At 35.2% G+C, this 27,681-nt stretch overlaps 1 protein-coding gene across 2 annotated transcripts in view; it reads right to left on the bottom strand.

Annotated features, from left to right (window-relative positions):
- Nucleotides 1–27,681, bottom strand: part of VAV3 (vav guanine nucleotide exchange factor 3) — a 349,374-nt gene that overhangs the window by 315,875 nt on the left and 5,818 nt on the right. For both annotated transcript variants that reach the window (XM_074188308.1, XM_074188309.1), the window contains exon 2: nucleotides 25,037–25,153. In XM_074188308.1, coding sequence (XP_074044409.1) covers nucleotides 25,037–25,153 — 117 coding nt within the window. The remainder of the gene's footprint in view (nucleotides 1–25,036; nucleotides 25,154–27,681) is intronic.

Raw genomic sequence — 27,681 nt, forward strand, 5'->3', positions numbered from 1 at the left:
TCATAACAACCCTGTGAGGGAACCATTACTATAATGTCTATTATACAGATAGGCAACTGAGGGTTAGAGAGGTTAAATAACTACAATAGTCTCAGATGTAGACAAGGAAAATTATGTTTTCTTGAATCTAAGTTCAGTATTTTACTACTGCACCACTCAGTTAAAATAATTCTCAAAATCAAGTTCTCAGTTAGGTACCAAGTCATCTCAGATACAAATACTAGAATGTAAAAAGTAATACACAGGAAATAAGATGGAATGATCATTGATCTTAGAAAAGGGCAGTCTTAGATTAATTTCCTAACTCTGACACTTATGACCTATGTGTTCTTGGAATTTGTTTTACTAATAAACCTCAGTTTTGCACCTATAAAATGGGGGTAATTATATTTGTAATATCTATCTCATAGCAATGTTATGTGGAAAATTCTTTGTAAACCTAAAAGCACTCCAGAAATGTGAGTTGTTTCTGTGAGGATAATGCTGGAAAATTCCAGACTAGTTGGCTGAGTGACAACCTAAGTTATGCAAATGCATAATACATGCATATTTCCAATAGTTTGTTAATTAAACTAAATGGCAGAGAGGAATGATAAACTCAATTTAAAAATATTTCTAATATATATATATATATATATATATAATAACAGGACAACTGCCTTAAAATATCTTATTCAAGTAAAAAATAAACAAATATAAAAATCCAACAGATTGGATCCTGACCTTCAAGAATTCTAGAGGTGAATAATACCTGTCAAATTAAACTCATTTGTTTGACAAACCAAATTCTCTCTCTCTCTCTCTCTCTGTCTGTCTGTCTCTCTCTCTCTCTCTCTCTCTCACACACACACACATACACACACACACACACACACACACACACATATATATGTATATATATATATGTATATATACATATATATATATATATACACATACAATAATTAGACTGACAGATATGGGAAATACCAAAGATGGAACACTTTCTGGTCAGTCATTTCAGTCATATCTGACTTTACATGACCCCGTTTGGGTTTTGGTGGAAAAGATGCTGGAGTAGTTCACGATTTCCTTCTCCAACCCACTTTTTAATGATGAGGAAACTAAGGCAAACAGTGACTTGCCTGCGATCACATAGCTAATAAGTGTTTGAGGTCAGATTTAAACTCAAAAAAATGAGTCTTCCTGATTTCAGGGCTAGTACTCCATCCATTGCACCACTTTGCTGTGTCAAGAAAACATTTGATAATATGACTCATACTATCCATATAGACAAGAGGGAATGATGTGTCCTGGCTAAGAGCATGGTTAGAAAGACCTAGAACTGGTTTATCTAAGAGCCCCAAAAGAGCAGCGATTCATGAATGAATCAATATCAACTTAGAAGAATAAAACAAGAATAAAACAATCTATATACTCATCAGATATGGCTATCACTGTAACAGCATATCCATTTCAGAAGCAAATTAGTGATTTCTATCTATTAAACATATCTTTCAAATGATGCAGAGGTAGATGATGCAGAGGATAGAGTCCTAGACTTGAAGTTGCATATATCTGAGTTCAAAATCTTTCTCAGGTGTTCATTAGCTATGTGACCCTTTACAATTCACTTACCCCTTCTGAGCCTCATTTTTCTCATTCTTAGAATGGGAGTAATAACCTACCTCACAGGGTTATTGTGAGGTTCAAATGAGATAACAAGGTATGTTTTACAAGCCTTAAAGATTTATATAAATACTAGCTGCTATCATCCTCATTATTGGTAATTCACTTACTTATGAGTTATGAAATACTTCCATTTCTGAAGAACGGAAGTTGAACATCATACAAAGGATGATGGAAAGGTAAAAAATGAGTGTAAATGGATTGAAACACATAAAAAAGGAGGAATTATGCTGAAAAAGCAACATAAAGGATGTTATAAGAAAAGTGCATGGCCAGGAAAAAAGATGGGACAATCAGAGAACAGATTACTGATATATAATCCCTCAATTTCCTCTTCTAAAAAATAAGGAAGAATAAAGCTACAATATTTATAATACATAAGCAATATGATGATGCAATGAGATCATGCATGAAAAGTGCTCTTCAAATATTAAAGTAGTTTTATCAGTTATTATTCTCGCAATGAAAGCATATCACAGTGGTAGGTGTTCACAATGATGTCCTCAATGATGTCCACTATGAGGAATCTAGAAAAGGTTCAATATTGTTCAATATATTCAATTGATGAATCAATACATACTATGTATTAAAGTAGTGCTAAGCATGGAGGATACAAAAAAGGCAAAAGACAGACTCCTACCCTCAAGAAATTTAGAGTCCACCCCAAGCTTTCTCTAGTTTTCTTCAAGCCTTAAAATCCCACCTTCTAAAAGAAGCCTCTCTCAGCCCTCCTTAATCTTAGTGCTTTTCTCCTGAGATCATTTGCAATTCATTGTATTTTTATTGCCATTTTCATGTTTTCATTTCACCAGACTAGGAGTTCTTTGAGAGCAGAGACCAATATGTTCCCTTTCTTTGCAACACCATTCCTGGCCTATTGCCTGGCACACAGAGAGCACTTAATAAATACTTATTGAATTGACTTAAACCTCAGCTGTGTGAGGAAGATTTGCCTAGACAGAATGACTCCTTTCTGTAGCATTTTATTTATTTATTTAAGGCAATGGAGTTGAGTGATTTGCCCAAGATCACACAGCTTGGCAATTATTTAGTGTCTGAGGTCAAATTTGAACTCAGGTCCTCCTGACTCCAGGGCCAGTGCTCTATCCACTGTTCCACTTAGCCGCCCTATATTAATTTTAAAAGGTCAAAATAAAATCAATCCTATATTCACAAAGATAAATTGTGAGATAAGACAAGAGAAAACATGTTGAGTTTTTAGGAAACATCTCTTTCACAGAAGCCACAGTAAATAGAGAGTGAAGCCTCAGACTACATTCTCACTTTCATTTAAGATCAATAAGTAATAGTTACCATTTCCCACAACATCAAGGAAAGAGCTTTTGTTTCAAAAGACAAAACCCTCATGGTACTTTTTCTGTTCACAGATTGTGAAGGTCAAACTTTACTTTACATTTACTGATGCATTATTTTGCAAGACATTTTAGTGAGTGAAGCCCAGAAAACCCAGTTAAAATTCCTGCAAGAGATATTTGACTCAATTAGATGTGGAAGAATTCTATTAAGGACAGGAAAGGATGAGAATATTTTCTTCTAGCATTTTCAGAGGGAATCTGGCAGAGTGGAGAGAATCTAAAAGGCCGGCATCAGAGTCAGGAAGAATTTGATTCCAGTTCAGTCTCAGACACATCTCAGTTGTGAGACACCTAGTAAGACATTTCAACTCTCAATGATTTAGGCAGCTCCCTAATTCTACAGAAGATGCAGAAAAGGGGCTGGCCTGCATTCAAAGGAGATTTCCCAAATCCCAATATCTTAAGCAATATTGAACCTTGTCTGTATTCCTCAGATTTATCATGTTGAACATTTTCTGTTGTGATATCTTGTAATTGTGAGAATAATAACTGATGAAATACATTAAATTTGAAATGGACTTTGCATGGATGCTTAGTGTATCAATTAAACATAATCGTTACCAATTAATCATATCAATTAAAACATAAGTCCAGTTCCTCTTCCTATCCCTAATGATTTTTATAACCTCTTGCTCTACTCATTGCATGCAGAGCTTCTCCATAAATGATAAAGAAAAAGTATCTGACAGAGAAAGAGATAAGAAAAAAAGAGAAGTAGATAGACAGGTGATTGATATATAGAGAGATAAATAGGGATAGAGATAAAGATATGTAGAGATAAGAGGATAGAAAGGTGATAAAGAGATGACAGATATAGATAGACTCAAATCACAAAAGATTAAAATTGATTACTATGAATTTGTTAAGCACTTACTATGTTCCAGAAAAACCATGCAGTCTACTCTCAAATAATTCATGTTCTGGTCAAGGGGCAATATAAACAGAAACAGGCATTAAACAAAACAGGAAACAGACTAAATACAAAGATCTTCTAGAAGATACTAGCAGTAGTTGAGCTGAGTGGGACTGCTACAGAAGAGGATGTTTGAACTGGGTCTTGAAGGGAAGTCACTGAATTCTAAAGGGGATGGGGATGTTTTGAGGACAGCATTTTGGATACTAAGAACAACCAATGCAAAGGCACAGAGTTCCCAGTCACTGGAGTTTATTGAGCAATGGAAAGACCTCACTGAACCTAGCTTTGGTAAATCTCTTTGGCAGTTTTGTGGAAGATAGATTAGAGTAAATAAAGACTTGAGACAAGAACATTTAAAAAGTTATCGCAATAATCCAGGTAAAAAATTGATGAGGGTCTGAATTAGAGTGGTAATTGATTGGAGAAAAGGAAATGGATACAAGTGATGTCATGGAAATAGAAAATGACAATCACGGTTGATTGAATATAGGGAGTGACAGAGAGGATGTCACTATGATTGTGGACCTAGGTACATGAGTTGGTATAATCTCCATGGTTTTAAGGAATAATTCAGAGTTCCCTTTAGAATTTTTAATTTGAGATATCTCTGAACATCCAGTTTAAAATTTCCAATAGGCAGTTCATGATGAAGGATTAAAGTTGAAGAGAGAGATCTATCAGGGCTAGATAAATCTGAGAATCAAGTGCAGAGAGATGATCCCTGAACCCATGGGAGATGAAAAAAGACTTGGTTTATATTCATAGTTATTGAAGATGACCTGGATCATGATCCAACAATAGAGACTGGGTGGCAAAGGAGCCTAAGCCCTGGAAGGTTCTGCCAACGTAGAAAGGCTTTTACCAGAGGACCCGTCTAGCTAAGTTCAGAGAAGCTTACCACAAAAGAGTGACCAGAGAGGGATGATCTTTTCCAGTTTCAGCATTTCTCAATGACTTACTACTAAGTGATATATGTTACAAACTGTGTCCCGGGGAAGCAGTACCCACAGCAATAAAGATCACATGTCCCCAAAATACTCGAGTGTTTTTACTTCATATTATAAATAAGATATTGCATGTAGGGGGCTTTACAAGCCTTGAATTAAGAAAAAGTGAGATGCTACTTACTGTTGCTACTTTTGCTGCTGCTGCTACTACTATTACCTGAGCAGTGATACATTATGATGAATAGTCAGCTAGTCAGTCAATAAACATTTAATTAAATGTCTACTAAGTCCAAACATTTACTTTAGTACTGAAATGAAAAGAATGGAGATAAAAGACAGTCCCTTCTCTTGAGGAGTTTACAGTCTAATGAAGGTGACTACAAGCAAAGAAAAGTTATATACAAAAAGCATATATACAAGGGAAATTGGAAATAATCTCAGAAGAAAGGCCCTAAGATTTAAGAGACCCAAGAAGAGCCTGATGAAGAAAGTGGGACTTGAAGGGTGGCAAGGAACTCAAGAGCCGGCCATGAGAAGGAAAAGCATTCCAGGCATGAGGGGCATCGAGGGGAAAATGCCCTGAGTATGGAGATGAGATTAGTGGTGCTTGATTTTATTTCTACATTCCAATATAAGTATACCCACACATATATCATCATGTATCATACATTAATTGATTTTTACTTTTAAAAAAGCTAAAGCACAGACATCCATTAGTTATTCTTCAATATTTATAAATAATCTATACTGATTCCATGGTATACACATGCAACTATGCTCTCATACATAGATATAGAGTAATAATAATCCACTTTATATAAAGGAAATCATAATAAAATTATTTATATAAAATAATAATTTGCTTTATTTAAAGGATTAGGTGAAATATACCATGTGATCATCATTATCCTCAGTTTATAGATCAGGAAATTGAAATTCAGAAACATCAAATGATTTACTTGCCCTGAGTCCCAAAACTTGTAAGGCCTAGAACTAAGAATTGAATTGGGGTCTTCTGCCTTCAGAGTCATTGCTTTTCCAGATATCTTAAGATCACCTGCAAGGGCAGTTAGACGGTACAGTTCTATAATTAGGAAGACCCGAGTTCAAAACTAACCTCAGATATTTACTACCTCTGCAACCATAGGCATGTCATTTAACCTTGCTGAAAAAGGTGAAGGAATGTTAAGAATAGACGTACTTTTGAATCAATGTGTATGTGTGTGTGTGTGTGTGTGTGTGTGTGTGTGTGTGTGCCTGGAATTGTATAAATATATACATATATATGTGTATATCTATTTATCTATCTATCTATATATGTGTGTATATATATATATATATATATATATATATATATATATATATATATTTGTATACACAGGTACTGTTTCAGGGAGGCAATAGTAGTTAATGAAAAGATCATGGATTTTAGGATCAGAAACAAACTTCATCAAGTCTTAAATTTACTATCTGAGTGAATGTAGGGCAAGTCATTGAATTTTTCTCAGTACTTGAGTTTCCTAATGCATAAAGATAAGGAGAATCAACTAGTTGTTGTAAGCAAAGTGTTATGCAAACCTTGAAATTTTTTTAAGTTAAAATAATAATAATAATTAATATTATTGTGCTGCTGCTGATATGATGATGATGTTTGTCCTTTGTTCTCAAAGAAGGTCATGGCATCAGGAAAGTAATTCCATGACACACATGTGAATTGGATTTGAGGGAAGAAGGGCTGTGCAATGTCACCAGCCTCATTTTCTCCTCCAGAGTCATCTAAGTCAAGTGTCCAGATATAAATCATGATGATTGGAAATGGCCCTGGATTTGAGGCAATCAGGGTTAAATGACTTGCCCAATATCACATAGCTAATAAGAGTCAAGTGTTTGAAGCTGGATTTGAACGCAGGTCCTCCTGACTCCAGGGCTGGTGCACTATCCACTGCACCACCTGAAATCAACATAGAGTATTCAAAAATATTGTAGAAAATTGCTCTGATGGGAATTTGGGTTCATTCTTAAAAAAATCTAATTCAATAAATATTTACTCAGAACAAGTTCTTGTGCTGAGTGGGGGGCAACCAGGATGAAAAATGACCCAGTGCTTTGCCTCAAGGAGTTTACAATCTAGTGGGAAATGAAACACATATACTATGACATAATTTAAATTAGAATATGATTAAGTGCACAGTAAAGGTCATTAGCAGCAGAGAGTTGTTTAGCTTTAATTTGCCAACTGTGGAATTGTATTCTCTAGAGATAATATGCTTATTAACAGCAGAATGGGAAGATCAAAAAATTATGAAAGAGTCCAATTATAGCTCTCTAAGTCTGTGGACAAAGTCAATCCCTCACCACTTGCTAAAAGAACAATGTTTCCATGAGGTAAATTGGCAAAGGACAATTGTAAATGCAATAGATAGAAGGCAAGAGTTTAAGATATAAGTATAATGAAAGAGGTATGCACCTGCAAAATAATGTAAAGATTAATCTCTTCCTTAAAAATCTGTGAGTCATACCTTCTGGGGGAAAAACATTCCAATATAAAATATTGTGATTTGAAAAAAATGGTGGAATCAGATAGTGAAACTTATTCTTCCTTTAAATCACAAAAATAGACTTTAAAATAATTCCAAATGGCAATGAAGACAGTCAGAAGAGGAAGGAAGTGGAGTTAGTGAGGATAGGGAAAGGTCAAGCCAGCTTGGAAGACAGAGAGAGAGAGAGCAGAAAACAGAGGGAAGTAGAGAATAGGTTAAGAGAAGAAATTAGTCAAAGAAGTCACAAGAGAGTGATTCAAAGACATGAAGGAAGTTGAACAAAGAGCCAAACTGGAAAACTTCATATGAGCCCCCAAGATCCCTGGCCAATTTTTCAACTCCACCCTTGCTCCTTATTCTCCAAAGATCATTCTAGTCTCAAACTTTACTAACGCGAAGTTCATCTAACCAAAGTTCCATCTTCTCCACTTCAGTATTTCTCCTCTTCTTTTCCCAAGTATCTAATTTTAATTCATTTAATATTTACTAAGCTTGCAATTGTGTTCTTATGTAGTCTTTTCAATCCCATAAATGATATTCCTATTCCTATTGTATTCTTGTTATAAAACAAATTGCTATAGAGGGTCCAAAAGAAATATGGCAGAATGCCAGTAATACATTCAAAAGAAGATCTTCAAATAATATGCGTTTGTCCATACATGATTTAATATGCCTATTATAATAGGTCTATGTATAACAGTAATATAATATGATCTATATATGATCACTTGTTGGGTATATATCAGAAGGGAATTTGGAATATATATATATATATATATATATATATATATATATATATATATATATATATATATATATACACAGAGAGAGAGAGAGCGAGAGAGAGAGAGAGATATGTATATGTTGCATGGACCACTAGGTAGTGCAGTAGACTTCCCATCTTACTGAGTTCAAATCCAGCCTCAAACACTTCCTAGCTGAGTAACCCTAGACAAGTCACTAAACCTTGATTACCCCAGTTTCATTATCTGTAAAATGAGCTGGAGAAGGAAATGTCAAACCACTCCAGTATCTTTGCCAAGAAAACCCCAAATGGGGTCATGAAGGGTTAGACATAACTGAAAAACAACTGAATAAGATGACCTCCAAGTCACTTCCAACATCTGAAATTCTGTGAATTTTTTTGATACCTTAAAAGTTATCAGGTTTAATTCATAACTTATGCAAAATTTCCTCAGCAACATTATCAACAAATGGTTACCTTTGAAGACCACAGATAAATTATAACCCATTTTTTTTAGGTTTTTGCAAGACAAATGGGGTTAAGTGGCTTGCCCAAGACCACACAGCTAGGTAATTATTAAGTGTCTAAGACAGGATTTGAACCCAGGTACTCCTGACTCCAGGGCTGGTGCTTTATCCACTGTGCCACCTAGCCGCCCCAACCCCTGGTGTTTTGAAGAAAATATGGAACAAAAGAAAACTGATTGAATTATTTGTTCAACCAATATTATTCATCAAGTTCATCAGAAATTCAGAAGAATTATCATTCAGACAATAAAGCATAGCTGAAACTTCTAGCAAAAGAACTTAAGATTAAGGTAGATACTTGAAAGATCTACAACAAAGAAACAGTAAAACAATTTCATGCTTCCATCAAAACAGCATTTCAAATGTCATTTGCTTATTTCAATATGAGAGATAAAATTTTGCAAAAAAATATTTCAAAGAAGTATTAAATTGATTTGAATTGTAAAAAAAATTACTTCCTGGGAGACCCCACACCATTTCTGAGTAGTTCTGATTCTCACTGTCTCTTTTTGTTGAACCCAAAATTGTATTATTTCTGCCCTCTGGCACCAAGCAGAAAACGTCTAATTCTGCTTTCCCCTATGAAATCCCCTTCCCACTCTTGAAAACAACTATCAGGCTGCCCTAAATCTTTCCTTGTTCAGGTTAAACATCCCAAACATCTTCCTATGACATTGACTCCACTCCATTCATCAACCTTCCAAAATGTGGTAACAAGAATTGAACATGATACTTGAGATAGTGAGACCCAGTTCCAATTTGCCCTGATCTCCCTTCAGGGCATTTTACAATTCAGGACAATCAATTGTATACTTTTATCCCCCTCTTATCCTATAAATTCCTGCAGGGCAGTGTACAGGTTGGCATAGTACCCTACATATAGCACCTATTCAAATATTTTTGTTAGTAATTCATCTCAGTTCTCATTTGGAATGCTTCACATTATGATCTGTGAAAATAATCTGCTAATTTATAAAATGAAGGGCATCTATTTCATTAAATGATTTTGCCGTAAGCTATTTATGTCCTGTGACTGATTAAAGGAAAAAGTTAACCCACCGGTGGGAGCTCAAGGGTGATCATTTTGTTTGGATGGGGATGCAATACTTTGAACCTCTCATAGGTAGTCTAAGACCCTACCTGAGGGAAGTGGGGAAGGAATATATGCCCAAATCTTTCCTTTGAAGTACATGTGGAGGCATTCAATAAGTGAAGTTAATTTAAGCATATCTTCCCCAAATTAGGGAAAGCATGGCATAACCGTGTATGGAATGCATAGAGCAGATAGAGGAGCTAGTCTTAGAGTCAGCAAGATATAGATGCAAGATCTGCCTCTGATACATGGGGGAAAAGCAGAATTAGACTTTTAATTAGACTTCTGATATATGAAAATCTCCTTCCCACTCTTGAAAACAACTATCATGCTGTCCTAAATTTTTCCTTGTTCAGGTTAGACACATACCTGACATCCTGACAAAACAAACTAGAGAAATCTATTTTCCCATAAGATGCTACACACACACACACACACACACACACACACACACACACACACACACACACCATACACAGAAACACATATACACCCCTAATTATTAGGCTTAAATAAACATCAAAGTTACTAGGCTAGGAATAACACAAAGACATAAATGATTATTTACAATGTTTTAGCTATAAGAAAGATCACAGCCAGAGTAACCTTTAAACATCACTCTAACTGCTGATTTCTCAGTTTTCATCATATTCCCACCATTCAGTTCACTCCAGATAACAATTATAGTCTCTACTCAAGAATTCCCATCATTCTCAAGGTAAAGGTTAAAAGTTGTTTCCAGAAAGGAGATTCCCTTCATCCTCTTTCTCTGTCTTCTCAGAGTCGCACTTTAACAATCTCTCCTAAATTTCACAGTTGACTAGATGGAACCAGAATTTAAGAATATTTTGGAGGATCAAGTTACATCAATTGACACAGTGCATTTGTACATCCTAGAGATAGTAGGATGAAAAAATTTACTTCCAAGTAATGCATTTGCACAGACAGGAAAAACTGTAGTAAAGTTATTTTCTAAATTATTGTGTCAAGTGATGGAATAGATATGACTGTTGTTTATTTCATTTTTTTTAGGTTTTTGCAAGGCAAATGGGGTTAAGTGGCTTGCCCAAGGCCACACAGCTAGGTCATTATTAAGTGTCTGAGACCAGATTTGAACCCAGGTACTCCTGACTCGAAGGCCGGTGCTTTATCCACTACACCACCTAGCCACCCCAGTTTGTTTCTTTCAAAGATAGAAGAGCAATGCCAATACAGTCTTTGGGGGAAAAAAGCTAGAGATGCCACTTAACAGCAGCCTATCTTTTTTTTATGCACTGACTCCCATGGCCTACCTTTTTTAATATCTAAAATGTGATTCATTTGACAAAATTAAGTTTCAAACTGGACAAAATGTCCTCAGGAGCTTTTAGTATATGCCAGGAAACATAGCAATGAAGATTTTTCTTTCAGTATTACTTAAAATTTCAAATAAAAGACTATTTTGGAAAGACCAAATGTTAAGAATCTTACTGAAAAGGGCCAACTGAAATCTGATTTGAAATTTGAAATTTCAAATCATTTCATGATTGAAGGAAAAGAAGGAATACATTGAGGAAAGAATTGCAGAGGACATTCAATCTCTCTCTAAAAGTTGAACTTAGTTGTCTAGAGACATAGTAAGTTCTTCTTCATCGGAGGTCTTTGAACAAAGACTCCATGGCTAGGAATGATGTTGAAGAGATTTTCAGTATGTAAGATCACTTTTCAGATCCATTACAACTCTGGCCTTCTGTAAGTCCATGTTTCATTGGAAGTACATAATCATGTAGAAGTTGAGAGCAAGCCAAGAAATAAAACTTTGGCATCTGTGTAAAATAATGCTTTAATGACTAGATTTCAGATATACCTAGTACGTAGATACAAAGGAAAAAATTATAAGGTTGCAGATGGAGCTCTGGATTTGGCTTCAGGAAAACTTGAGTTTCCATTCTGTCTCAAACATATAGTCATGTGATGCTGGACAAGTCACTGAAATTTTCTGGGCCTCAGTTTTCCTCATCTGTAAAATAAGGAGGTTGGACTCTCTGTCCTCTAAGGTCCTCTCAAGCTCAATATTCATAATCCTATAAATTTGTCCATAAATCAGGTATACTGAGGTTTTATTGTTTTTTGCTCTTTGTTTTTGAAGAAGACCAATTGTATTACAGAGTGGTGACTTGACCATGGAATAAATTTAAGTGAGACAGGATTGCATAAAGTTGTTATCCTCACTGTCTCATCTAGTCATCAAATCCCAGTGGAAAGACAAAATTCAGGACAATTGGAAATGGCCAAAGGATAACTTTTGCAACTTTGATGTCTGACCAAGCTCTAAGTATTCCACAGAACCTGCTTCAGTTGCTTTCATGACTATTGCAAGAAATTGTTCTTATTCTCTGGGGGGAGTCTTCTTCAGATATACTACTATCAGAGAAAAGAAAGAAATTGCTAGAAAAATCACACCTACTCCATAAGGGAGGTCATAATAGTCAATGACAAGAATAGTATTATCAATAGGTATATATTTCTGAACCTATACATACACAATTCTTGACTTCAGTACAAAAAGATATATTGAGGAAAACATAATGTGCCACCAGTGTGAAGTCCTACACACTGCCTGGTTTGAAGACATGGATGAGGGTCTCCTAACAGAATGGGGACAGATAATGAAATATCAGTATTCAGATGAGATTTAACTTGATTGAGCAACATAGACCCTCAGAAGACTTCCAGTTTGATTTGTACTTTATCAAAAAGACCTTGCTACTAGTAGTCATTTCACTTAATGTAACAGATTCAGACATGTTTGACTGGGAATCAACTTGGAAAGGAATTTCTAGTAGACTGACCCAGGGATCTTGAGAGCTGATACAACCTTGACAGAAAGACTTTGGGAAGGGATTCCTGACATTTCTGTAAAGGAGCAGTGTCCTAAATGAAAAAAAAAATCCTCTGAAGGAAAGGAATTGTCTTGATATTGTATCAACCTGAAGGAAAACCATTGAACTGACAAAATGAAAAAAATTATGGCAGAGAGTAACCATCAGCTTGATGAATAATATTAAAGATTAACTGCAATCAAAAGGTTGGAGACCTCCAACTTAGAGGGTGCGTCCTCTATCATCCAAATGCCCTAACATCCAAGACCTAGAAAGAGTGGAAAATTCTAACAAATGTTTTGGAGTTAATGATATTTAAGCTCTGAGCTAGCTGCAGATCTCAAAAATCTAGACGAGGTGATTGTAGGTTCACAGATTAAGAGGAAAAAGAGATGGCGGGGGTCAACTAGTTCAAACCTATTTTGAGGTTTGGAAACTGAGGAAATTAATTGATTTGCCCAAGGTCACCCAAGAGTGATTGGCAGAGCTAGCTGTTCCAAACTCAAGTTCAATACTTTCCATTGAACCACTCTACTTCCATTGATGATTTCTTTAGGTCCCTAGCAGCAAATAATTTGAAAATAACTTCCAACAATGAGATAACTACATGATGGCTAAATTATTTACAACTTGTAGAGTTAACATTGTTACCAGTCTTCTTTATTATCCCACAATTTCCATAAAGGATGCAGTGTGATTTAAAAGTCCAAGTGGTTTAAAATTAGTCCAATGGGAGAAATACCAACTTCTTTGGAAATATTTCTTTGACTATATATATATATATATATATATAACCAAAAGTAATGCTTCTTTCTCATTTTTGAGAGAGATTCTGCATTCAATATCCTACATTATTATATTACTCTACAATCAATAATACATTCTAAATGAGTAGAATATAAGCTCCTTGAGGATAGAACCTATTTTAAATAACCCTATAGTTGACACATAGTAGCTATTTAAGAGATTTTTTTTGCTGAAATGAACTGAGTATTAAATAACTCATGAAAGTAATATATAACTCAATCTAATAATTTCTTTCCAATGCAATTGAAATCACCCCAAAGTTCATATGCTGATGTTCTTTGAAAAGCCACTCCACTTATCTGTTCTTTAAATGAGACTGTTTTCTCAGTCCTGGATTGATCATTATAGTTAACTCAACGTAGTCACTTCTAGAAATAGCAGCTGGATGACTATCTTTCAAATTAGAAAATGATGCCAAAAAACTCATTTGAATTCCATAAGGATGTGGCTGAAATGATGCCCTAGACTCAGACAAAAACACCACTGGAAGAAACTATTGCCATTCATTTTTCTGGATAGCAGCAGGGTTCTGATCCGAACAGCTGCTATCACTCATTCAGAATGGACTCATTAAAGTCAACTCCCATGTGCCTCTGTCTTTCAAGTATTTCATTGACAACTCAGCAGGAAACTTTTCCAAGAAGCTAGTTAAGAGTCCAAAAATGACGATGAGGTCAAAACAATAGAGAGTTCACTTAAGCACACATGGCAATCACTGGCATAATAGATTCCACGTAACAATATCCTATAATATACTACAAAAAGTGAAAATCTTCATTGCGAATAGCACTATAGTTTATTTTAACGTGCTTTTTGAAAAAGAACATATTTAAAGACAACATTAGCATTATTTATAAGACCACACTAATTCATGTTTGAAACAAGGCAGAAATATGCAACTATAAACAATGGAAAGAGCACTAATTCTAATATCAGAGGACCTAGGTAAAACTCTTACCTCTGAGATTCAGTTTCCTAAACAGTAAAATGAAGGCACTGAACTATTTGTGTTTTCAGATTCCCTTCCAGTTTTAGAGCTAAGTTCCCATGAAAACTGAATTAAAATGTCAACTAAAATTCACTTAATGTTAAATTGCAGAAATTCTTGCCTCTAAGCAAAACCAAATTCAAGCAACTGTAGGTTATAGGGGACTTGATCCATTTATGAATACCTGCATAGAAGACTAAAACTTCACCCTATAAACTCTTACAGTATTTTACAAAATCTCTCACTAATGGGACTATATTTATCCTAAGGCCTCCAGCTAAAACTAACACATTTCCTCCCACCCTGACCTCAGAAGAGATAAAGAACAGCTGGTCCCCATTCTCGATTTTAAAACTCTTCCCCTTCTTGAGTTCTGCCCTCACCCTCTTCTCTGAACCAAGTTAATGAATCATTTACAACTGGTGAGTTCAGAGTCAAATTCATTTCTATTGAAGTCTGGTTTTGTATACAAATGGATAAATAGAGCCTACTTATGACTATTGGGTAAATGATACAATATGAGAGGAATATTGCTGCCAAAGAGCAGAATTCCATTTGTGAATACCATTTATGATATTACTCCAATTTATATTATTATGTCTTTGCTTCAACCAAACATTATTTGTGTACTTTGATGTTTCTGAAAGGCATTCTGCAATTCATAGCAGAGACTATTCTATCTGTGATTCCAAAGGAAAATTTGCAAACTTGCTGAACATATGGGCAAAGCTGGACCAACATATTGGAAGCTCTAAGCAATGCACTAGGGAAAAAGAAAAAAAAAAAGCCAGTATTTGCACACAGAAAAATGAATCACGTGGTTCTAGTCAAAATTTGTACAACATGTAGTAGCTTAAAGTGATAGACAGTTGTCCTCCATTTTGCAGAAGTAAAGGGACAAATCACTTTTGCTCTTCAGTTCTGTGAACTGCTTCTACCAGAAGGCCTTCTGCCTAAATTTGAAGCGGGTATAAGGCAAGTTCATTTGGAAAATAGTGTCTTAAAGACAAAACAAAAGAGGCAGATGAGTCTATGAGGCATCAGGGTAATAGCAGAGGTTGTAAGTCAAAAAGTTCAAGGCCTGGCCCTGCTATCAACTACATACACAGCTTTGGGAAAATCTTCATGGTTCAGTTTCCCCATGAATTAAAACAGGAAAATACCACCATATATGACATCACCTAGAATCATAGAATGACAGAGATTAGAAATGACCTTAAGAGGTCATGTAGTTCAACCACCAAATGAAAAAAAGAATCACTTTTCCAAATTGTTTGGGCATATGATCACTCAACATTGCTGAATGACTTCTAGTTAGCAGAAACTCACTACCTCTTAAGGAAGCCATTCCATTTTTGGATAGAACTAATAGGAAGATTTTTCCTTTCATGTTAAGGTTATAAGATTTTTTGCAAGGTTCAAATGAAAGTAGTATAAAATGGCATATGAAGGAGCTATATGTTCATATGTTCATATGTATATGTATACCTAGATCCAAATCTGTGATTTCATCTGTGCACGAGGAAATGCCAATTTGGTTTGGAAGCAGAGGAATAATCTTTTTTTGTATTTTAAAGTCTAAAAGAGCTGGCAAAGGCATTGAGAGACTAAAGGATTTGTTCAATGTCCCACAGTTAGTATATATCAAAAGAAGAATCTGGACTTAGAGTCTTCTTGACTTCAAGGCCAGACTTCTATCTATGGTATTACATTGCTTCTAATTATTATATTTTTGCATATATGTATCTTATGTGTATATTATGAAAAATCCTAAATAAAATATGCAAAAACGTCCAATTACAAATACAGAGAGTTCCAAAAGTCTTGGGATGTTTCTTGAAATTTCACTGTCATTTGGAAAATCTCATATTTATAATTAGAAACTTTCTTTCATGCCTTATTTAGTTATAAAACCTATTTAAACCATTAAATCTGCACATTGCACTATTTTAGAACACTGTATATAATGATTCCCTACTACTCAATTCAATTCAAATGTTTTTTCATGTGTGCCTTTACTCCTCCATTTTGATTCTGTCCCAATGTCTTTTCTTACCAAGAAAGTATCCCCATGTTCTATCAGAAGCACAGACTTTTGGCAAGATTTGGAGCGTGATCCCAGTAAAAGAACACCTTTGGAGGATGGACCTAGCTAAGTTCAGAGAAGCTAGCATCCAGATGACAAAATCGTTTGGTCAGGAAAAGACAAAACCATTGAAGTTTCTTGGGAGTAAGGATTGTTTCACCCTTTGTCTTTGTTACCATGCTATCTAGTCCAGTTCTTAGCACTCAATGATACTTGGATATGATGGGTTGGTTCTTGTCCTTCATTATTGAAGAAGACCAAAATGACATCTTTATGTCTGAGACAAATTACAGTGTGTCTGATTGTGACTGTGGGTACCAACAAAGGGACCTCTTAATGTACAGTTAGCCCCTTCCACATCCCCTCCACCCCCACAGTCTTGGAAAATCTGTATAAAATTTCTGTCCCCTTCCTTCAAATCAGAGAAGGCTGAATTATGATGATATTAAAAGATAAAACATATTCATATTATATAAGACCATACACATATTTTATACCTTTCTAAGTTTCTAAACTTTTTCTATATCTTCGGCTAGTCATTGTCTCACCTGTTACTTTCATAAGTCTGAAAAAAATTCCCATTTAATTTCTTTTTTTTTCAAGGCAAACAGGGTTAAGTGGCTTGCCCAAGGCCACACAGCTAGTTAACTATTAAATGTCTGAGGCCGGATTTGAATTCAGATATTCCTGACTCCAGAGCCAGTGCTCTATCCACTGCACCACCTAGCCACCCCCTACCCATTTAATTTCTTATACTGACCCCTAATATACTGAAGCTATGATGGGGAAAGCCATGATATGGAAGTGATAAGTGTGTTCTAATATACATTACCTTCTAAGATTTTATTCTTGGACAGGTCTACTTATATCAGAAGTTCGTTTCTCTTATTTGTGTGGTATAGTTCAGAGAGAGAGGAAAAAATGCAGATATTGTTCATTTTGGCATGGAAAGCAATGGATACTAGCTGAAATCCTGGATCATTTTCATTTTCTACTAGATAGAGAAGAAATGGCAAGAACCTTGAATTGAAGAAGAAAATAAACGAGCTTGACTAAACCATCAGAATTCAGATTCCCAATAGCCAGACTGCTTTTCCCTCTGATTTATTTTTCATCTGTACAAACTCTTTTCTGCTGAAACCTCCAATCACATAAATGAACTCTCACCAGCAGCTTCCAGGGTGTTCAAATAAATTCTGTAGCTCCCCCACTGATTTATTCTCTGGGCCACAGACATATGTGTGACAGCAACCTCCTCACACTATTCCAAGCACAAACAAAACAAAAGACAGATAATTTTAAAATATTGACCATTCTTGGTCACATTTATTATTGAATACCACGGTCCTAGGTTCTGCTCCATCCTCCAGTCTCCTACCAAAATAATCTATATGATCTGTAACAATTTCACATATTAAGGAACAATTTACTGCCTTTATAATTAAACATCTATTTCTGTGGGAGCATATGTTTATTACTAAAATGGAGGCGGTTTGATGATAAATGTTTAACAATTAGATCTAAAAAACAAAATTGAACATACGATACTTTTAAGTTTAACCTGCTTTATTAACATTTTTTCCATCACTTTCTTGAGCTTAGACAGTCAGTCAAGCATTAAATCAAGCTCTGATTTGTAAGTTTTACTGATGTCTGAGGTTTAACTGCTCACACTGAAAATTTAACAACTGCCTCAAGCATACCCCTGAATAGAAGTTATCTAATCCAAACCCCTGCATTTTATGGATGAGAAAGTTGAAGTCCAAAAGGGTGAAATTAGATAAGATACACACAAATACATAAAGCCACGATTCAAACTTGGGTCTTCTGCCTGAAAATTTATCACTTTATAATAAAGTATGTGTTTTGTTATGTTATAAACTGAAATGTGGCACAATGGATAGCATGCTGGACCTAGAGGCAAGAAAGCCTGGGTTCAAATCCATCCTCAAACACTTAAGTAACTACCTTTGTTTGCCTCAGTTTTCTCATCTGTAAAAATAAGAAGAGGGGCAGCTAGGTGGCACAGTGGATAGAGTACCAGCCTTGGAGTCAGGAGGACCTGAGTCAAAATCCAGTCTCAGACACATAATAATTACCTAGCTATGTGACCTTGGACAAGTCACTTAACCCTACTCACTGTCTTGTAAAAACTAAAAAAAAGAAAGGATAAGAATAGTACTAACTTCTGAAGGTGGAGAAAGTCAAGTGAGATAACATCTGTAAAGTACTTTGTAAACCTTGAAGTGATACATAAATGCTAATCATTATTATCACCATTATTGTTGTGATAGTTGGCCCACTAGAAGCCTTCTCTTTCTCCCTACTACCTACCTACCCTCTTTCCATTTCTTGCTTTGGGAACCGTATGTCATGAAATAAACACTACTGCTGTTTCTGCATAGTTGATGTCAAAGGATTGTCATATTTTTCTACTTCCCATTCCTATAATTTCCCTGAGCAAAAAAAAAATACATTTTCATTCATTTACTCATCAGAACAAAGAGAATTTGTCAGGAGAACCCATTCTGTAAGAAGCAGATGCAGAGAAATCCCACCAACACTATATTAACTCACTGCTGAATTAGTAAGCATTTTTCTTCCTCTAGTCCTGAAAACATGCCTGTATTTCCTTCTTGCTATTATTGTTATGATTATCATTATTATAGTCTTAAGAACCATCAAAACCACAAACAATATAATAGACAAAGAACAAAAAAGAGGATTACTATTACATAGTTTATTTGAAATGAGTTTACATTAAACCTAACAAGGTAATAACAAAACTGCCCTATTGGCTCATTTTCCCTTCTGATTCTTTCATCTATTTTTTTTAAAAACTCTTCTTTATAATCTTCATTTCCCTGGTTTCATCCCAATGTAAAAGCACTCTGGTTCTCAGTGGCATTTCACTAGAAGGAAGCCGGGTCTTTCAAAACATTTCTGTAACTCCTAACCAGAACAATAATCTTTTATTTTTTTAAATGGGAATGAAAACCTAATGCCTGATTAATGATTCACTAAGTTCTTTATTTTTAGAAATGGAAAATGTCATTTTTTTATATTTGTTGGACAAAACCACAATAAATTCCTCATGAAACTACAGATAACAATACACCTTGAAAATGACCATTTTAAGTTGAATTATAACTACTCCAACAACTCCTTATGGCACTATGTGATCTGGGGTAGGGCATTGTCCAATGCTGTGCAACTAAGAAACCCTCAGTCATTTATTTCAAAGTGAAATAAATGAAATGAGAAAATATTTGTAAGTGCTTAGCAGAGTGACTAGCATATGGTAGGTACTCAATAAAGGTGCTTTTCCCCTTCCCCTTACTTCCCCTTCCTTTCCCCTCCCTTTCCTTCCCTTCCATTCTTAGTCCATTATCTCTAAGTCAAGAGAGATTCATTGCAAGATGAGCACCAGGATAAACAATTTTTCAGGCATAGGAATTCTTGATGAGAATTTACTAAGTCAGAAAAGAGACATGAGCTATAACAATGGAGGACACCCTCATGCAGAAAATATCTCAGATCACTAGAGTAAATATTAAAAACTAGGTCATAGAGTTGATGTTCCCTGGATCCTCTAGGCTCACTCCTCTGGTTGAGCTCCTCTGGGCTCATTCTCCCAACTGGTTCAAAAAGAGTGGGTCCTTAGAGGAGTGGCTGCTACTAGTTTCAGCCTCCTAGGGAGTAACCTTAGGGGTGTCACCTTAATCATCAAGCTCATAAGCCCCACCACTGTGCTTCCTCTTAATATTCAACTTAGTAGACTCAATGCTTTAGCAAATATATTTATTCAAATAGTATAGTACAAACAATAGTTATAATGTATTTACCCACAAGGGAGAACTGGGGAGTGGTGAAGGAGGTATCAAACTGAATACAGTAATAGTGGGACCCACATTTAGAAAATATCCTTGGCCAAAGCAACTCACAGCTCCAGAACTTCAGGATCTCTATTACCATTTTTTTCTTCTGTGTAGTCTTCATGGCATTCCCTCTAAGGTATGATATCAGTCAAGGATGAATTACTCTGATTCTCTTGTCAGTCACAGGATTGTTTTGGGGGGTTCAGGGGTAGACTTGACTGAACTTACTCCACTTAGGATATGTCATCTTGGCAGCAGAGGTCAAGCTACTGCTAGACTAGGTCAAGCACATTGCTCAATGAATGAACAGGCTCCTCCCTGGGCTTAGCTATGACTGGACTCAGTCACAAAGAGTGTGGGGTCACTGGTCTGCTATTACCCAATAGGGTCAGCCAGGATTCTTGACTGCTAAATAGATGCTGTCAGACGGGATGGACAAAGGCAAACAGATTGTTCTGCCACTGATCAATGACTTCTGCATTTGTGTGTGCAGATTATTCAGTCTCTATCCTCTTCTCATTCCATCTATGTTGGATGAGTCAAGACTTGTACTTTTTGATAGCAAACTAAAGTCTTTCCCCACTTTCAGGCACTAGCTTGCCTAGTTAGTACTGAACCATTTTCAGTTTTTGTAATATAATGTTCTTTTCAGACAAGTCACTCTGATTCACAGTAAAGGACTGGTAGAAGCCTCTGACTTTTTCAAAGACTTAGATTTAAGATTTAAAGATATGGAAGAGGTATAGCTTCTTCTTAGATAATTCTTAATTCTGGGGCAGTTTCCTCACCCAAAAACTCTTTCTTGGATTTTGCTGATTAATCCTGATTCAGCTAGTTATACTTCCCAGACTAATTTTAGATCCTTACTCAGATGAACTACTAAATTCAAAAATATGAATGCACTCTGTGACTTACAGGCAAATTTATTGTTTATTTAGCTATCATCTAATAATATTGACCTAGTAAAGCCCCAGATGCTTTCTAAGGTGTAACTGCTGATTTTGTGGCTGAAGGCATTCCTCTTTACATTTCAATATCTATATTCTGCTACCCTTAGTTTTGTTGAAGTCAAATGAAGGAATTCTTACAGGATCATAGGCTCATAGAACTGAATCTTGAAACTCAGAGGACATCAAGTCTACATTCATTTCACAAAAGAAGAAACTGAGTCTCTTGGAGGTGAAGTGACTCCTAAAATAAAAGACAGAATTTGAACCTAGGTCTTCCTTACTTCAGAGAATTCAGTAACACTTTTAAACTGAATATCTGACAAAGATGCTCAATTTTGGAGAAACTCTCCTTCATTTTCCCAGTACTGAGATCAGAGTGAGAGGGCTATGGGTTGTAATCCTTTCCTCCCTAGGAATCTTAGAAAATTTGAGGGAGAGGGACAGGGCAAGGAATGCATTTATGAGATAGCAGAACTCAACTTAAATAAATGAATAAAAATTATTTATTATGTATATGCAAATTATTATACATAGCTCTAGAAACATAGAAGCAAGGCAGCACCTGCTCTCCAAGAATCTACCACCTAATAGAGGAATAAATTTGTGCAAACCCACAAATCTTAAGACCTGATCTTAAAAAGGTAATCTACTTTGTTCATTTTACAGATGAAGAAAGAGAGACCCAGAAAATAAAAGTGATCTTGCCTAAGGTCACAGAGTTATCCAATAGGGTCAGCCAGGTTTGCTAGATTTATGTGCTAGAATGTTTTGTTTGTTTTTATTTTATTTTATCTTATTTATGCATTTTTTATTTTCCCTAATTAACATTTATTTTCTTCCCCTCTCATTTGCTCTTCATAACAAATAGGCATAGTAAAATAAAAGAAATTCTCACATCGTTCATATTCAAATGGTCTCTCATTCTCCATTTTAAATCTGTGTCCTCTCTGGGTAGCTGGCTTGCTTCTGATCTTTCAGGAATAATGGCTTTTCATTGCATGAATTAGAGTTCTACAGATGTTCAAAGTTGTATTTTTTCATAATATCTTTATCATTTTATACATTGTTCTCTTAGTTCTGCTCACTTCACTCTGTATTTATTAATTAATAAAGTCTGAGCATTCTCTCCTGTAGTTGAGCATTTTGTCCTTTCTTAAGGTACAATAATATTCCATTACCTTTGTATATCATAATTTATTGAGCCACTCTCCAATTGGTAAGTATTCCTTTGGTTTCCAGTTTTTTTGCTACCATGAAAAGAGATGATAGAAATATTTTTGTATATATCAGTCCTTTTCTTTTTTGTGGGACATCATTGGGTTATAAATTAGGTTGGGATTTAGCTCCAAACTGCTTTCTGGAAAAAACAGGATCAAGAACTGAGCCTGTTTTACCACAGCATGGAGAATACTCCAAAGAGTCTTGATTTATACGATAAATCAGATACAGAGTATTGACTAATGCATTGCTAAATGCAAGTTTTTGATAAAATACCCATAAATAATGTGAAGTACAAATATGCCCCTAAAATGAGTCACAATTAATCAATGCTCATATTTAACAATCCAGAATGTGTAATACAATGACTGAATATAGACTATCTTTACTCAAATGTCTATTTCTTGGTTAAATTAATTATATGGAAGGTCCATGATTGAATTGACCCAAATTCTCATTATATAGGCCACACTAGTATCTGACTACTTGGATCAATTAATTTATTCCTTCACTCAATAAATATTGTTTAAATATGTGTCAGCTCCTGTCCTCAAGGAGCTTACAATTTAAGAAGGGAGACATTAGTTTAATTTGTATGATGCTAACAAAGTCAAAGTATGGATCTAATTCCCATCAAGAGCAAATAATTTCTCAAAAGGAAAATTCATATCCCCAAATAACTAAGATTAAGTCACAAAAGTAAAAGCCTTTTGAAAATTTAAAGGTCAGGCATATAATGTGGCACTGCTCTCTGTCTATAAGGAAGAAGTATTGGAAACACTTCAATTTAAACTACACTATCAGAGGAAAAATTCATATATTTCTTTAGGACAATGGTCTACAGAATGGGGACCATGGAATAATCATAGTGGTTAAATGATGAATCAATTGAAGGAAGTGAAGATGGGTCCTATCCAAGGGTGTGCTGGATTAACACTTCTTCTTTAGTATCTTCTTTAGCAATATGGCTACTTTCTTATTGCCTTTTTATCTCCATGGTCAACTGAATAGGAATTTAAATGCTTATTGAATTCTAGAACAGGCTGTCTTCATGTAGTCAGGACAACATATATCATTGAACAAGATATTTATATTTTATGTAAATTATAAACTAAGTAAATTTAATTTATATAAATAAATTTATATTTTATGTAAATTATAAACTAAGTAAATTTAATTTATATAAATAAATTTAAATTTTATGTAAATTATGTGAATTAAACAATTTATATTTCATATAAATGCTCATCAGTATAACTATTATTCATTCCTGGCTAATTAATATTCATGTAAAAGATCTAATTAGAGGGGGCAGCTAGGTGGCACAGTGGATAGAGCACCAGCCCTGGAGTCAGGAGGATCTGAGTTCAAATCCATCCTCAGACACTTAATAATTACCTGTGTGACCTTGGGCAAGTCACTTGACCCCACTGCCTTGCAAAAACCAAATAAAATAAAATAAAAATAAAAATAAATAAATAAATCAGATTTACTTATAAGCCAACTAACTCAGTTATGAATGATTACAACTTTTGGATGATTTCAACTATATCTCAAAGGAAATTATTAAATGATTGTGCTAATTCTCCCAAGAAACATTATTGAGATTAGATCAATCAAAGATCTCCTATAGATCTATGGGAATAAAGAACCTCAGATGATAAATAATCCAACTTTCTCATTTTATATTTGAGACCTAAGGAGGTTAACTGACCTGCCTAAGGTCACACAAGTAGTATCCACCAGAGGCAAGTCCTCTGACTCCACAGCCAACAATGCAATTTCTTCCTCCAATCAATCAACAAACATTTATGGTTAAACTCTTACTTTGTTTCAAGTATACACAAAGACCTTAAGTCATAAAAAAAAGGAAAAACAGTCTCTGGCTTCAAGGAGATTACATTCTAATGAAAGAGAAAAGAGGCACATACTAAGGTGTATATATTTACTACAAACTGAGGAAATAAATAGTAACTTCAGATGGGAAGGTTCTAGAACAGTGATTTTTTTTCACCTTTTCACCTGTATAGTGAAACCCATGGATTCATCGTTAAAGTAATGCTTAAAAGCATTATGGATAAACAAACAAACAAACAAACAAACAAATAAATAAAATATTTCTTTAACTAGAATGATCAACAGACAACTTTTTTTTCCCCACAGGATTCATACGGTTCAACTTGAAGCAATACAATATCACTGGACTTGGAGATAATGTTTTCCTTCTCCCTTGGAACCTCCTCACCTAGCCAGAATAAAACCAATGAAATGCAAAAAACTGAATTTAACAAAAATGGAGCCACCTTCACTGCTCTTCACGAGAATAGTCCTGACCACAGTTGTAATATTTGCCATAATTCTGTGAAATTGTAAAAATGTAATCGACAGGTTTAATAATCATTCCTAAAATGTGTCTAAAAAGTTAATTTCAATTACCTTTCCAAAATCTCGAACATCAAACAAATCAAAAGCCTCGAAGAGTTCACTTTTCCTCATTCCAAATGTCTCACAACAAGCCGTTAGGAATGTTCTTATGTTCTTCAAGCAGAGAAACTGGAGAAGAGGAATAAAGAATAGTTGTTAGTGTACATTATATTCATTATGAATATGTGCCTCCATTCAGTTTTTCCTTTTTGCCAATTCACACAATGGTGGAGTCAGAATTCATTTCTGGATCATGAGCCTATATGAACCAATGAGTGACACATCAGTCTACTTTTTGAAAGTAAACACCAAATTTTCTAACAGCTAGAATTGTAGCATCCTGAAAGAATTTGGTCATTTCTAGTAAGCAAGCAGGGAGTTATCTTTTTAGGAAGATAATGGGCATTTTTTCTTTTTATAAACAGGTTTTGAAAAGGCCTTTAGCCTGCTTATCCTTCCATTCCCCCAACACACACACACACACACACACACACACACACACACACACACACACACACACAAACACAAACACACACAAACACTTTGAATAATGCTTCTTCCAGAGATCCTACTGGAACAAATGCCAGTAATGGTAATGAAAGCCATGTGGGAGGAGTGCTAATAAACACTATAGCAGTCAGGCAGCCAATAAAAGTATATACAGGGACTGTTTTCACGTTTTAAAAATTCATGAGAGGTCTTTACTACACAGGCTTGCTCTGCATGCAGGTCCTCAACATGGAATTGCTTATTTACAGATTAAAAGCCCCACATTCTGCCAAGACAGACAATAATTACACTCTTGGGGATTTGACAGCTACAGTCTTGCAATATTTTTTACATAATTAAGTGTCCAGCTCATAATTCACCCAGGAGCTGAACATAATTGCACACAGTACAGAGAGCACCCAAGATAGACTCCCATAACACGTATTCAGATTTCCCCTTGCAGAGAAAAAACTCTGGTGAAGTCACAAAATTGCTTTGCTCATTTTTTAAAGTGTTTTCATCAAAAGTAGACTCGGCATGCCTGCTATAGGTATAAAAGAGAGAGAGAGAGATTAAAAACTAGGGCTCTGATCCCTGTTGAAAGCACTTTCTAACCTCTCAGAGTCATAGGCAATGCCCAAGGATTTATTTGCTAAGTAATGTCAATAGATTGATATTTGCTAAGTCATCTCAATAAGTTAAGATCTGTATTCTAGAGAATGTTCCCACACCAGTGAAATCACAGTTCCTTGAGATGCTAACATCCCCGAGCTCTTTTGAAATACTCTTCTGGGAAGTCTATAAAACAGGGCCTTTTTCTTTCTGTCCAGCTGCTCTGAGACCAATCACAAATAATCAAAAGAAAAACCCAGACCTTACTTTTAGAGATGGTACCCAAGTCTGTTTCAACTCCATGAAGAGCAAACCTTCAGTTGTTCATTCTCAAGAGTTCCTTTGCATAATAATATTAGCTTAACTAATGTTTATCTGTGTTGAATGTAATTTTGATTTTGCATTTCTAGTGCCTGTTGTGGTTGTTACCTACATGGTAGGCTTTTCATGGATACCTGTTAAATTGATATTAGTGTTTTTTAACTACAAATTTATTTTATTTTATTATACTATTAATGTATGTAATAAAACAAGCATTTTCATAACAGTATAATAAAAAGATGATTGGACATGAAATTGCAAACACATTATGTACAACTTGCTATTCCTTTTAAATAAATAATAAAGTTATCATTTAAATTTCTTTTTATTTCTTCTTCCCTCCTTCCCCTTATCTCCCATCCTAGAGATGATCCTAGTTTAAGTCATCACTGTCTCTAATGTGGAGTATTGCAATAGTTGCAGTTGTCCATATAATAGTAAAACTGATATTTCCAAAACTCAGATCAAACTGTATAACTTCTTTGTATAAGATGTTTTATTCATTGCTCTTAATTGCTTCAAGGGAAAAAAATACAAACTTCTGTTTGGGATCTAAGGCCCTTCACAATCTGGCTCCAGTTTAGCTTTCCAAGATGATGAAACAATGCACCCCCTTATGCATTCCATGATCTAGCTAAAATGACCTAATTGTTGTCCCTTAAAATATCTTTGCCCAAAAGTTCACCTCCATTTAGAACTTCCCTTTTTCTGTTGGCCAGTTGTTACAGACCTGCCTGACTCTTCACCTGGAGTTTTTTTGGACAAAGATTTGTCATTTTTCATCTTCATTTCATTTTAGAGTTGAAGAAACTGAGGCAAACAGGGTTAAGTGACTTGCTCAGGGTCACACAGCTAAGTAAGTGACTGAGGTCAGATTAGAACTCAGCAAGATGCCTTCCTGACTCTAGGCTCAACACTCTATCCACTGTGGTAACATCTAGCTACCCTTTTTCTGCAGAAGTCACCAAAATCCTTCTAGTCATTCAGAGTCACAAGTGAATATCATCCTTGATTTCTCACTTTCCTTCATCCCATATATCAAATAGGTTACTACTTCTCATCATTTCCAGCCTCACAATATAGCCTCCCTCCATTCTCTTCTCTCTATATACATGGCCTTTGTTCAGCTGAGGCAAGTCAATAAGCATTAGTAAGTGCTAACTTCTAGGGCTACAAAGAAAGACAAAAACACTCTACCTGTTTTGAAGGATCTCACAGAATTGTAACTACAAAAC

Source organism: Macrotis lagotis, chromosome 5, assembly GCF_037893015.1.
Source record: "Macrotis lagotis isolate mMagLag1 chromosome 5, bilby.v1.9.chrom.fasta, whole genome shotgun sequence".
In the NCBI taxonomy this organism is placed as follows: Eukaryota; Metazoa; Chordata; class Mammalia; order Peramelemorphia; family Peramelidae; genus Macrotis; species Macrotis lagotis.